Raw genomic sequence first — 14,607 nt, forward strand, 5'->3', positions numbered from 1 at the left:
AGGTATATCAGTTTTTAAATTACTCTTTAGCTCTCCTAGTATAAGTATATACGACTAACAGCATTAAGAGCTTTTGCTAGCTATTAGATTATCTACAAAACTAATATTTAGCTTTTGCTTTGCTATAGACCCTTATAAGGGCTGCTTAGTATAAACGATAAGCTTTTATTATATCTTTAGGGCGGACCTATACTCCTTAGCGAGGCCTAAAAATAATCTAATTAGGTTATTAAACCACTTTAGGACATTATCTTGCTCTACGCTTTTAGGCCAGTTACGCTAGCCGCCCTCAGTATATAGTGGATTGTCCCCTTCCTTATATTTCTTAAAAATAATAGCGCTTACCTCTTTAAGACCTTCTACTTCCCTAAAGAATGCCCTATATAAGCTAGGAATCCCTATATAAAGAGGGCCTAGCTCCTCCTTTAGAACATTATCTACGTATTTCCTATATTTAGACGAGTTGGCGAAGCTGCTTATATTACATATATTTAGGGTTTAAATATAAAATAGTAGCGGTTAGGGGGAAGACGTAGACTCTATAACAGTAGCGTATACCTTTTCCTAGATAACCTTATTAGGTTTAATCCAAATAATCGTATTTAAAAGAAGTAGGAACCGCTTAATATCGAAGTCGTTAGAACCGACTACTAAATTAAGTATTAATAGATTAATAAGAAGGCTTTTGCTACTACCGTTAGCTAGTAATAAATAAGAAGCGGGAAGGCTCTATAAAGCTAGTATTAGATTAAGTAAAATATTCTTTAGTTCTACGAGCGTTAGATAGAGCTTATACTAGGTAAATTAATAGTTACCTTTATTACCTATTTAATGTAACGCGTCTAAAGAGCTAGAGATATCTAGATCCTAATATATTAAGTTAAATAAATCGCGAAAATTATTTAGTCCTTCGTTAATAAGTTTCGTTTTAATTATCTCTAATTAGGAGAGATTTGCTATTGCGGGTAAACGCGCTAAAAGCTACGTTAGGAGGGCCGACATAGAAGGCGGGTAGGTAGATAAGGAGGGGAGATTAAAGAGGTAGACGGTATAATAGCAGAGATATAAGTAAGTATAGGGAGGTCAAGGATATATTGGGCGCGTCTTATAATAAGGAAATAACTAGGGAGAAAAGTATAAGGAAGGAAGTAAGGTATAAGTAAATATAGGGAGGATTAAAAATTAGGTATAGAAAAGTTAAGCTAATCTAATAAGGCTTAGACTAAGGCTTTATAGGGCTTAGTTAAATACTAAGCTATAATGACCTAAAAGTATAAGGAGGTAGCGTTTTCTAGTTATGCCTATTAGTTTTAATTTATTCTATAATGTTGTTAGGGAAAAATTTACTAGTATCTAATTTTACTTTTCTGCCATTTTAGCATTTTCTAGCATTTAGCAGCTAAATGCGGCATTTATTACTAAGTACTAGCATTTAGCGCCAAATGCCGCATTTATAATTAAGTATTAGCATTTAGCTACTAAATGCTAGAAAATGCTAAAATGGCAGAGAAGTAAAATTAGATACTAGTAATTTTTTCCTAAAGTTCTATATAAAGTTTAAAGTTCTAAATAAAGTTCCGCACAGAGCTTTACGCGAAGCTCTATATAAAGCTCTATATAAAGCTTTATATAAAGTTCTATATAAGGCTCTATATAAAGTTCTATATAAGGCTCTGTATAAAGTTCTATATAAAACTCTATATAAAGTTCTATATAAGGCTCTATATAAAGTTCTATATAAGGCTCTGTATAAAGTTCTATATAAGGCTCTACACAAAGTTCTATATAAGGCTCTGTATAAAGTTCTATATAAGGCTCTATATAAAGCTTTATATAAAGCTCTATATAAAGTTCTGTATAAAGCTCTATATAAAGTTCTATATAAAGCTCTATATAAAGCTCTATATAAAGCTCTACGTATAAAGGCTCTATATAAGGCTTTACGCGAAGCTCTATATACGGAGGCTCTACATAAAGCTCTGCATTAGGTCCCTGCTATATTCCCAATAGCCTTTACATATACCTTTACTAAGTATACCCCCTATATATACCTAGGTAGCCACCTTATTTTTTACCCTTTCTTATATCCTCCCTACCTAGGAAGACACTAGAATAATAGCTAGCAGATAGCTATCGCCGGAGCTAGACAACCGTCGCTAGAGCTAGACGACCGTTAAAGCTAGATAACCGTTATTAAAGCTAGACAACCGTCGTTAAAGTTGGACGACCATCGCCGGAGCTAGATAACCGTCGCTAGAGCTAGATAACTGTTAGAGCTAAACGACCGTTAGAGCTAGACGACCGTCGTTAGAGCTAGACGACTGTCGCTAGAGCCAAATAACCGTCGCCAAAGCTAGATAACCGTCGTTATCGCCACACAATAACCGTTTAAACAACCAGCTAGCAAATACAATAAACGATTCGATTAATTAATCGAATTAAGGTGACATAGATAGGTAGGTATAGATAGGTAAGTAGATAAATAGGCAGGCAAGTAGGCAGGTAGGTAGGTAGATAGGTAGGTAGGTAGGTAAATAGGTAGGTAGGTAGGTAGGTAGGTAGATAGGTTAGTAGGTAGGTAGGTAAAAGAGAACCATTACTATATTATATTAAATTATCTAAAATAATATAATTTATTTTGCACCAACTACGTAGAAAGAGTAATACTTATTTATTACTTAAAGTAAGTAAAATATATAGAATGCGCGAGAAGGGCATTATATATAGAATATATAAGGAGGGCATTATATATAGAATATATAAGGAGGGCATTATATATAGAATGCGTAAGGAGGATAAAATGCGTAATTAGTTACACTGTATTATTAAATACAGCAGTATACCGCACTGCATTATTAAATACAATAGTATACCACACTATATTATTAAATGCAGTAGTATGCCGCACCTTAGTTAATACTATACGCTATACGTTATAGTGCGCGGAATGCGCATTTGGCTGCTAAATGCTGCCAAATGCTATAAAAATGCTAGTAAATTTTTTCCTAATAGTATAAGGCTTTTAGATAGCGAGGCTAGAGGGCCTAAGCGGGTTAACTATAGGGTTAGTTATATAAGCGCCTATAAATAATTACGTGGCTAGTCCTAAAATAAGCTAAACCTAATATACTAAATATAGATATAGTTAACCTCCTTTTATAGCGGTTAATCGACCTATTCCTAAAAATAGGATCTAGTTTAGAACCGGATCCGGTTTTTAGAATTGCGCCCTTTTTATAGTAGTTAATTAGCTTATATACTAAACCGGAATTAGTATCTAGCCTTTAGAATTGCAATTTAAGCTAAAACTAAAAATATTAGTCCTTATACTTACTCTCTTAGACACCGAGACTATTAAGCCGTTTAACTTAACACTATAGCCGCTTATAAAATCGGCTTCCCCTTCTAACCGCGCCGCTAAGATTTTACCGCCTTAGAAGTAGATCTCTTAGTAATCGTCTTACTAAACTAAGTCAAGCATTAAATAATAGCGTGGTGTTAAAGTACTTTTATTACTATAATATATTAGGTACACGAATTCAATAGCCTAAGCGCTAATATTGTAAAATAAAGAGTAGATATAAACGAGGCTAAGGTTAAAGACCGAAGTAGTAATAAATAGTAAGACAACGCATCCGCACTATTAGTTATATATTTAGATATTACTATAAGTAATACAAAACAGGTGTAGAATCTAGTTTAAACTAAGCTATATAAACTTTAGGTAACTACAATCTCCTAAAATCTAGTATAATAAGTCTAAAGAGCTAAGAATGCCTAGATCCTAATATATTAAGTTAAATAAATTATATTTAATCCTTCCCTAATAGGCTTCGTTTTAATTATCTCTAATTTAGAGATTTGCTATTATAGGCGAACGTGCTAAGAGCTACGTTAGAAGGGCCGGCGTAGTAGGCCGGTAGGTAGGTAAGGAGGGGATATTAAAAAGGCTAGGATATAATGTTGTTTTCACCCAATATTACATTATATACATCGCGTAACTCGGTTATTGTTAACCTTTTACCCTAACCTCTAACTTAGATAGTTTTAATCAATTACTTAACTCTTCTTAATATTCTATAATCTTACTCGCCTTAACCTACGCATTTAATATATAACGGACGGTATAATAGTAAAGAATTAAATAAGTATAAGGAGGTTAAGGATACGTCACGCGTCTTGAAATAAGGATGTAATGAGGAAGAAAAGTATAAGAAAGGTAGTAGAGTGTAAGCGGAACGCGAGGATTGCAGATTAGGCGCGAAAAAGTTAAGCCGATTTAACATGGCTTAGACTAAGGCTTCGCGGGGCTTAGTTAAATATTAAGCCATAATAACCTAAAGTGCGGGGACACCGCTTACAGTCTCTAGTCATATAGGCTAAAAATGCAGTACGTATATAGGATTCTAGTATTATTAGAAAGCTATAGGCAGTATTTATTAGTCTATAACTAATTGTCGGAATGTTAGTTATATGACGTGGTTATAAGACCATAAAGCGAGACTAGCTAATCTGACCTTGGAGCAAACCCCTATTTCTAGACATTAATTAACTACTAACTTCAACACCGCATACGTACCACTACAAGTAATATTCATACACGTTAATAAAGCGAGTATACCAACACTAATCAGTAGACGTATAGATTAGGAAATACGTAATAGCAAAGCTCGAAACCACGCATTAGCTTAACTGCTAACGCGTTAGATTGCAGAGCTATCACCCTATTTTAGTTAAAGGAGAAAACTACGTTACCCTCAAAGCTTAAGACTACGTATCAGCTTGCTGATGCGTCAAATTGCCTAGAGAATCGTACCTTTACTTAGAGAGAGCTACGTTACCCTTAAAGCTCAAAACCACGCATTAGCTTAACTGTTAACGCGTTAAATCGCCTAGAGGACCCTTAAAGCTTAAAACTACGTATTAACTTAACTGTTGACGTGTTAGATCGCCTAAAGGACCGTATCTTTACTAAGAATCATCTATAGTTTCTAAGAACTGTAAATTCGTTAATAGGACACGTATACACCTTTACATTCTCACTTTAAACCTTAACTTCTTTAAATTAACGACAACCCTTATACCTACCCTTATACCTACCCTTATATATAAAGACACGACAATATAGAAATTAACTAAAAGGAAAGAATTACTAAATACAGCTACGGAATTAACTTAGAGACGGCTATAGATAATAACCTAACGGAGTATATAGAGACCAAGATGCACCTATATACACGATCTAACCTTATAGACTTTACACTGTGGACAGTATTTTAGGAAGACTTTAAGAACTTTACGCTAGAGACCTTTAAATAAGTATAATCTAATACTAGAATGGGAATCCGTTAATACCTAGTTAAGAGAAGAGTATATATTACTAAGTAAGATAAGAGATACTCCCTTGGCAAGGTGCTAACGGACGTCGCTAATAAAGAAGAGTTTTATAAATGGATGGATAAGGAGCTTATCGCGGCCCTTGTAGAGGTAAAACCAATAATTATAACAACTCTGTAAGACTAACTTAATTCAACCTTAGACAAGCTTGCTACACCTCTAGCCCTACTACTAGCTACTCCACTAACTTTACTAGCTATCCTAGCTGCCGTACCATTAGCTACTCCGGTTGCTGCACTGCTAGCTACTCCGATTGCTACCCCCGCTACCCCTACTACCCCTTCCGGTCCTTAATCCTCCAACTATAACTAAATCCATACTCTTATCGACCAACTGCTATAGCTAAGAGAGCAGCAGCCGTAGTAGCTATAAATATATACACTACCTAAACCAGCCGTGCCTAGTGCGGAGTAAGGACCTAGATATAGTAAGGAGGTAGCTATAATTACAAAGATCTATATAGACGACCAAAAGTACAATGGAGTTAATAACAGCTTTAACTTTAAGCTAACTATCTTTTATAACATTTATAAGAGATCTAGCTTACCACTAGAAGGCTACGTAGTGGCATTCCCTAGTATGCTAAAAGGGCTTACTTAGGACCACTACTATAACAGCAACCTTGAGTTAAAACCTTTTACGAAAGCCTGCAATTATATATAATAGTTCTTTAAAGGGCTAGAATACTACTATAAGAACCTTACGGAGTAGAATAGTATAACCCTCTAAGGAGTTATGGACGAGAACCCTAATAAGTCAATTTATTAGAACTTCTAACTACTTATAGATAAACTACTAAAGCAACGTTATAGACTATACCTAGACTTTTATACGAACCGCATTCTTATAAACAAGTTGGTTACTGCTTGCTAGGGAGTGCTAGCATACCGTATTACTGTCTCTAACCCCTTAGAAGACCTCTCTTAGTTAATTAGTAAGCTACAATCCTCTATTATTGCGTAGGAAAAAGAACACCCCCTATAAGCCTTAATAAGATCGTCTTACCAAACCTTTTTTACGGATTAATGTTACTATTAAAATAACCAAAATTAAGACCAAAACACCAATCGCTACGGCAGCAATCACCCCTATAGAACTAACGGCGGACTAAAGGCCAAATGCTACGTCTGCAAGAAGAAGGACTGCCGTTCGTAAAAATATATAGAGGAGGAGTATAATTAATCTAGAGACGACTATAAGAGACGTTTTATTAATATTAAGGGCCGCAATAAGGGCAACTTTAATAACCACTTTAAATAATACGTCGCCGCCTATAAAAGAGATAAAGAGGATAACTTAAACTTTAAAGCCTATATATAAGACACTAACGACTCTAGGAGTAATGCCGGAGAACCTAACGATAGTTCTGCCTATATTACCACCTTTAGAACACTTACTATAGAGAAAACAACCTCTATAAGCGTAGAGCTAGCTAATAAGGCTTATATATACCTACTTATGGCTTTAAAACTTACTACAGAGTCTACCACAAAACCTTATATAGAGACTAACCCATTCGCCTATAATACGACCACAACTATAGCGTTATAATATACCTCGACGGTCTTTATAGGAATTATAATTAATATAGATGCTTCGCGTAAGTCTATAGCTGGCTACGGCCAATTTTAAGCCCTATAGGCCGTAGATAAGTCTATAAGTCTTAACACGTTAACTAAGGGCTAAGTAACTATCTAATTTGGGATTAAAGCCTCTATGTCTATTAGAACTATAGACGTCAACAGCCCTATAGGCAAGGTATAATTCCATATTATTAAAGCAGATACTCCTTTCCTACTTTACTTAGCAGATATAAATAGACTCTATATTAAATACGATAACCTAAAGGACGTTATTATTACTCGCACTAAAAAGGTGCCAGTAGTTAGACGATTTAGCCACCCGTTTCTTATATAGAGCTTCTCTTTATAGTCTTATCTAGTTAAGTTCTTTAACGCGAACCCTTGCTACTTAACTAACGTAGAGCTACGACGTCTATACCGTCGATTTAGTTACCTATTAGTTAATAAATTATAAAAGCTTCTTAATAAGACTGGCTACGGCTATAATACTAATAGATCCGCTATTAAAGAGCTAACTAGACTCTGCTACTACTGCTAGAAGTTTAGCAAATCTCTAAGTAGATTTCGCTTTACCTTATAAGACGACGTTAATTTTAACTACAATATTATCGTCGACATTATATATATTAGCGGCTCCCCCCTACTATACGTAGTCAACAAAGTAACTTAATTTTAAACTGGCAGATAGCTACGGGATATTAGCGCCAAGTATACTTAGGACGTTTTATAAATGTGCTAGATTAATAGCTATTTAGGACTACTAGACTTAATTACCACAGACGCTAAGAAGAACTTTGTTAGTAAGGAGTTTAAGCACTACGCTGCTACTATAGGAGTAACTATAAAGTTAGTTCTAGTCGAATTACACAATTCCATTAGAATGGTAGAGCGCTACTATAGTCTGCTACGACGAGCCTACTAAATCATTATATCTGAAATCCCTAAAATTAGTAAGGAGATAGCCCTATAAATAGCTTTTAAAGCTATTAATGACACGGCTAGCCTAGAAGGCCTAGTCCCTACACTCCTAGTCTTTGGAGCCTACCCCAAATGGTTAAATTAGACGCACTATTACCTTTAGTTGTATAGCGAGCTGCGGCTATTAAGAAAGCAATGGTAGAAATCTAGAAGCTTTAAGCTAAACAATAGATCGCTAACGCTCTTAATACGCGAAATAGACAACGAACTAACGCTATTTACGGCCTCCTACCTAGTTCGCCTGTCTTAGTTTAGAGAGAAGGCAACACTAGCTAAAGCGGTTATTGGGACGGGCCATATATACTACTTACCGTTAACGGTAAAACCTACACCATAAAGCTACTAAATAGGCCTACAACCTTCCGCTTCACGGTCGTAAAATCTTACCTACTAGACCTATAAGACTTAGTTAAACTACAAGAGTCTATTAAATCAGCTAAACTAGTACCTATACCAGCTAAACCTTAATCGTTACCTAAAGCTGAACCACAGCTACCGCTAAAGCGAGGCAGAGGTCGCCCCCGTAAATACCTATTGCTTACAGCTGTCGCAAACACGGCTGTTACGGACGCTATAATAGACATAGATGCCCTTACGGGTAATATTATAGATATGGCTGATATCGCTATCTACTTACAAGATAATAATACCGCAGATATAGCTAACACTACTATTTACTTATAGAACAATGGCAACACCTAGTTTAGTGCTTTACGGCAAAAGGAGGTTATAGGCCTACTTAAGAAAGGCGTCTTTAAGATCATTAAGCTATATAATATGCCAAAGGGGGTTAGACTCTTTAATTCACGGTTTGTTAATAAGATTAAGAATAAGGGAACCGATAAAGCCTTTAAGAAATCACGACTTATTATACAGGCCTATAATAATTTAGAGAAAGAGCTAGTCCTTACTTAGTTACTAACAATTTAACAAGTTAGCTAGCGGCTAATTCTCTATATTGCTGCTACGCTACCACAGATATAACTCTACCTCTAAGACATCTTATAAGCCTATATCCAGTCTACTACAAACCTAAACCGCAAGTTCTATGTATAACTACTACACGAGCTAAATAAACAATTGGGAATTAATAAGGACTCCGTTCTAAAGGTTATAAAGCCACTTTATAGAGTGCCTAAAGCTGGAAACCACTGGTTTAAGACCTACCATTTATACTACGTCAATTAGCTGCGAATGGACTAGTCTATATACGACCCTTGCTTACTTTACAGCAATAAACCTTTTGGAATTATCGGCTTACAGACTAATAATACGCTATTCCTTATAGATAACACCTTTATAGAGGCTAAATAAAGCGAACTATATAAGGCTAAATTTATAGCTAAGGAGCGAGAGCAACTAACTACTAATATACTAGTTAAGTTTAATAGAGGACTTATTTAATTAGTATAAGATAAGAGTATTACGCTAACGTAAAAGCGCCAGTATAAGAACCTTAGTGTGGTTAATATTACGCTAGCAAACAGCACTAGCTCTAGAGAAATTACGCGCGGCCTACTTACGCTAAAGGACTAGTATATTGCTTAACGCGCTAGAGAAGCCTATATTACCTTAGTCTGTTAACTAAAGGCTTTATTTAACTTATCCTTTACTACCCAGGTAACTAATCCTAAAGAGGTAAATACGAAGGAGTTAAATAAGCGCCTAAGTTGGTAGATTTAGAACTTATATAGAGGTCTTAAGTTTATTAAATTAGAGGCTAAGACCCTATAGCTCTTAGTCTTTACAGACGCTTCCTTTACCAATAACAAGGACCTCTCTTCGTAAATTAGCTACATTATTGTACTAGCTAACGCAACTAAAAAGGCCAACGTTATCTATTGGAGCTTAATTAAGTATAAAAGAGTCACTAGAAGCGTTCTGGCTTCTAAACTCTACGGAATAGCTTATAGCTTTAATATCGCCATCGCCATTAAGTCTATAGTAGACAAGGTCCTACAGATCAACCTCCCACTTATGCTTTACACCAATTCTAAGTCGCTATACAACTATCTCGTACAACTTAGAACCACATAAGAGAAGCGATTAATAATTAATATAATGTGCCTGCGATAAGCCTATAAACGTTAGCAAATTATAGAGGTTAAATGGATTAATAGTAAAGCTAACCCTACAGACGCGATAACCAAGGGGAAGCCTTACGTCGCCCTATAGCGACTTATTAACACAAACTAGGTCAATATATAGGCTGTAGGTTAGGTAGAGCGTAAGAAGTAATAGAAGGTGGTTTTTAGGTTGTGACAGTGCTAGGGCACACCACCCGCCATATTCTGCGGACCCTGAATTTAACCAGCCAATCAGGATTTTCTATCCCCGGGATAGAAAATCGCTATTGGCTTACTTACCACTAGCGCCTTAGCGGCCCTCGCGATATATTAACCTACTACCCCTAACAATCCTTCTCCTTCTTTTTTTTAGCTTAGTGTCCTTGTAATATAGCATTCTATAAGCTTTTATTTAGAGGTATTAATATAAGCCGTAATACTAGTTATATAATTACGGACCTATAAGAGGAGCGTGGAAACTATTACGTATTAATTAGATCTTTAGCTATTACGTATATGCTATAAATAGTCTAGAAACAGACTTAGCTTTAAAGTATAGATTAGCCTTTTTCTTAGAGTTGCTCTAGTATCGGAATGTTAGTTATATAACGTGGTTATAAAACCATAAAGCGAGACTAGCTAATCTAACCTTAGAGCAAACCCCTATTTCTAGACATTAATTAACTACTAACTTTAATACCGCATACGTACCACTATAAGTGATATTCGTGCACGTTAATAAAGCGAGTATACCGACACTAATTATAATTATTAGCTTTAGTTTATTCTATAATACCTAAGGCTTAAATAGAGTGAGGCTCTAATGTAGTAATGCTAAAGGCGCTAGGTAAGGTATAGCTGCGAAAGCGGGTTAATTATTAGGTTGGTCGTATATATGCCTATAATTAATTACATAGCTAATTCTAAAATAAGCTAAACCTAATATACCAAATACAGATATAGGCAACCTCTTTTTACAGCAGTTAATTAGCCTATTTCCTAAAAACTAAATCCCGTTCCTAGAACCGGATCTAGTCTTTAAAATTACACCCCTTTTATAATTGTTAATTGGCCTATATCCTAAAACCGGAATTAGGATCTAGTCTCTAGAATCGGCTTAATACTATATCTTTTTAGTCATGTTTAGTACGTCTAGGACCCAGAATTAGGAAATAGCCTTTAGAATTAAAATATAGTTTTTAGAATTGGATCCAGTTCTTAAAACAAGATCTTATTTTTAGTTAAAACTTAGGCCAATATTAAGGGGTGGATTCTATATTTATTCTCAATATTCCCACCTTATTAATATGCAATTTAGAGCTAACTCGCACCCTAGTTACCCCACAAAACGCTAATAAGCCATTAATTATCTACTACTACGGTAATATATTTAAAGTAAAGGTCACTACTAAGGTCAAAGCGAGCCATAAACGAGAATTTTTAAAAGTAAAAGGAGACCTTTTTACAAAAGGCTAATAGATTAAAGCGAGACTATAACGCAGATTGCTATATCCTAATACGGCGTAACGGTCGATTTTATACCTATACGTCTATAGATTAACCTTTATGGCCTCTAAACCCACAAGATCTGGTAGGCCCTCTTCTCTCTATTACTATACGGACTACTAACTACTTTAAAGGAAAAGTTCTATCCTACATTAGTTAAGAAAACGCCAGTATATTTTAACGAGCTAGAAAATCGTGCGACTAAGGTGATTTGCTAAGACTAAACTAGTATATGGTTTAGGTAGGGCATCCTAAGGGATATTTCTCTTTAGGATGGCCCAAAATTAACTATAGTAAAGACTCTTACAGAGATCTCTAGTAATTACTATAACTTAGCTGAGAGATACATTATAATTAAAGTATCTATTTTCTAATTTATAAAAATAAAGCGATATAACGTCTATCCCTGCGTGCCGGAAAACCCTACGTGCCGGGAAAAATAATAGGTACTTTGACTTTAAGCATCTTAAAATCTGTGTATACTATAATATCTTATATAATTTTTAAAAGTTGTTTTCCGTGGCTACTCTTAGACACCCTAAATCCCTCTAACTAAAAAATCATATTCGTATGGTCGTCCTTACACCTGATTTGTAAAGAGTCTCCTTTTATAGCGTAATAGACCCTCTTTACTACAGCCCTACTACTAAGCTCCTACTACGCCTAATACTTATAAGGTTGTTTTATCCGAGCTTTTAAGCCTTATTACTATGCGGGAGATAGTTATCAGCCTTATGGCTGCTATAGCGTGTAAATTCATGCATGACACGCAGATCTGTACCTCGAATCGAAGCGAGTGACGATTTTGGTTAGTGCAAAATCACACCGCAATATTTACACCGTAATTTCAATTGTTCAGCCTTAGGCACAAAGGCCAAGAGTGGCTGGAGTGTGTGGTGCACCAGGTGCGCCATATCTAGCTTAGTAATATGAAATACTTGGTGTAACTTAGTTGGCCCAGCCACGAGAATCGCAAACAAAATCTTGAACCATAATCATTAGCCAAGCAGCATACCTTGAGGCAGCGATATTAGTCACTCTGGGACCAGAGACAAACCATTCATGCTCTTGATAAGCACCACTTGCGGCTCAGCAATCGAGACAGCTGCATTGTCAATGCAGAGGATCGTGTGATTGGCAGGTCTCGCGCGGTGCAGTGATGCATAACAATGCCATTGCCCCGAGGCTGCCGCTCAGCTGAATGTGCCAGCTTCAACCCGACATCTTCTCCCAAACCTTCACCTCACTCTGCATCTATGCTACTTCGACGGCTCAACAGCTACCAAGAATCTTTCCTCCTGCGATCCTCGAACCTAGTCGAATAATGCGTCTACTACAATATATGAACGATGGTGATTTTAGCCTGACCGAGTTCTTTGAGAGCGATATACCCAAGTATGCAATACTTTCGCACAGGTGGGGAGCGGAGGAGGTCACATTTGCAGATCTATTAAATAGCACTGGCAAAAGCAAGGCTGGCTATAGCAAGATACGGTTCTGTGGAGAACAGACGAAGCGCGACAAGTTGCATTACTTTTGGGTAGACACCTGCTGTATCGATAAATCGAATAGCACTGAGCTCACAGAGGCTATCAACTCGATGTTTCGCTGGTACCGGGATGCGACTAAATGCTACGTTTATTTACCAGATGTTTCGCGACCTCGCTCCGATTCGACCGACGGGTCCAACGAGCCCTGGGAATTGATATTTCGGAAAAGCGAGTGGTTTACTCGAGGCTGGACCCTTCAAGAGCTTATTGCGCCGGCATCAGTGGACTTCTTCTCAGAGGAAGGGAAGCTACTAGGCAACAAGGCCTCCTTAGAACGTCATATCTGCGAGATAACAGGAATTCCAGTCAATGCCCTTCGAGGGAGTCCGTTACCTGATTTCAGCGTCGCCGAGCGAATGTCGTGGGCAGCAAGTCGTGAGACTTATCGCAAAGAAGACAAGGCATACTCATTGTTCGGCATTTTCGGTGTCTTCCTACCGATTATCTATGGAGAGGGGCAGGAGAATGCGATTCAGCGGCTTCAAGAAGCTGTTAACAAAAAAGTTAACGAGTATAAGTTCCATATCCTTTTCAAACCCAGCACTAAAAGCTAACTAAAACTTAGAGTACAATTTGTTTCCGATCCAAAATTCGCTAGTCGAGGGAATGTCAGGCAAGAGAAGACACACTGGCTTGGCTTTGGGAATTCCGGCACTTTTAGAGGGAAATCGGGACTCAAGTGCTATAGATGCGATAATCGGCATCTACTCAAAGACTGCCATGCAAACTCGGACACAGTTTCCAAAGCCCGTGATCGGAGGATGAACTCTAATCGCTGTGTCAATTGTGGATCAGAAGAGCACTGGGGAAAGGACTGTGATTGGGAAGATCTGCGATAGTTAAAATAAAGATGACGGGTCTAACGTTAGTTCAAAAACGTTTCGAAGGCTTTCTCTTCCGACGGATTGAGATCCTGTTAACTTTGGGCCTTCCATTCTTTCGAGCATCGTCTATATACACGATAACAGAGGGAGTCCACTGCGTTTTGATGTGGCACCGTATATTCGAGGCTCTCCTGGCAGGGAGGCCTCCGCAAGGGCTTTAATTACTGGCGCGGTCGCTCCTAAAGCATAACCTTCGTACCCCACTAGTACAATTATTTGGCCCGGGACCGTAGTACTTTGAGATGGGGATAGGGGGATTGGAACGACTGAGTGGCAGCTCCGTGCAGAAACTCGATACGTGGCTGCTGTGGAAACTTCTAGAAGAACGCCACACTCCATATGACTTTTAAGCACTACGCTTTACGTGACAAAAAGATTGATTTACCGTATCATCCGGCCACACCAGTCATCCGGCCACCCTACCACGTTGCAGCCCTACGAATACTTAAAATTCTATTATTTTGAACGGTTTGTTTAGCAAGAAGTAGTCTACCCTCTTTTCGGGGTGATTTAGAGTTCCGAATTAACGACATTATTGTTTTGGTACGAAGACGCGTCTTGGTGCTGGTGGGGTGGCCGGATGACTGGTGTGGCCGGATGAGTGGTGGAACACGTTAAGTGTAAATGTGATATTATATAAGCA

The 14,607-nt window shown here is 37.3% G+C and overlaps 2 protein-coding genes across 2 annotated transcripts; one reads left to right on the forward strand and one right to left on the reverse strand.

Annotated features, from left to right (window-relative positions):
* Window positions 1–279: 279 nt before the first annotated feature.
* On the reverse strand, window positions 280–483 carry K441DRAFT_531138 (uncharacterized protein; the record flags this gene model as incomplete). The annotated part of the gene is made up of 1 exon (XM_067642193.1): window positions 280–483. A coding segment is annotated over one exon (204 nt), but the record flags the coding sequence as incomplete, so codon positions are not given.
* A 12,170-nt stretch (window positions 484–12,653) lies between these two features.
* Window positions 12,654–14,246, forward strand: K441DRAFT_650190 (HET-domain-containing protein). Its single transcript, XM_067646996.1, has 2 exons — window positions 12,654–13,591; window positions 13,646–14,246. The coding sequence occupies exons 1-2, from the start codon at window positions 12,732–12,734 to the stop codon at window positions 13,917–13,919; spliced, it is 1,134 nt and encodes a 377-aa protein (XP_067510243.1). The 5' UTR covers window positions 12,654–12,731; the 3' UTR covers window positions 13,920–14,246.
* Window positions 14,247–14,607: the final 361 nt, after the last annotated feature.

Source organism: Cenococcum geophilum (genome assembly GCF_001692895.1).
Source record: "Cenococcum geophilum 1.58 unplaced genomic scaffold K441scaffold_1, whole genome shotgun sequence".
In the NCBI taxonomy this organism is placed as follows: Eukaryota; Fungi; Ascomycota; class Dothideomycetes; order Gloniales; family Gloniaceae; genus Cenococcum; species Cenococcum geophilum.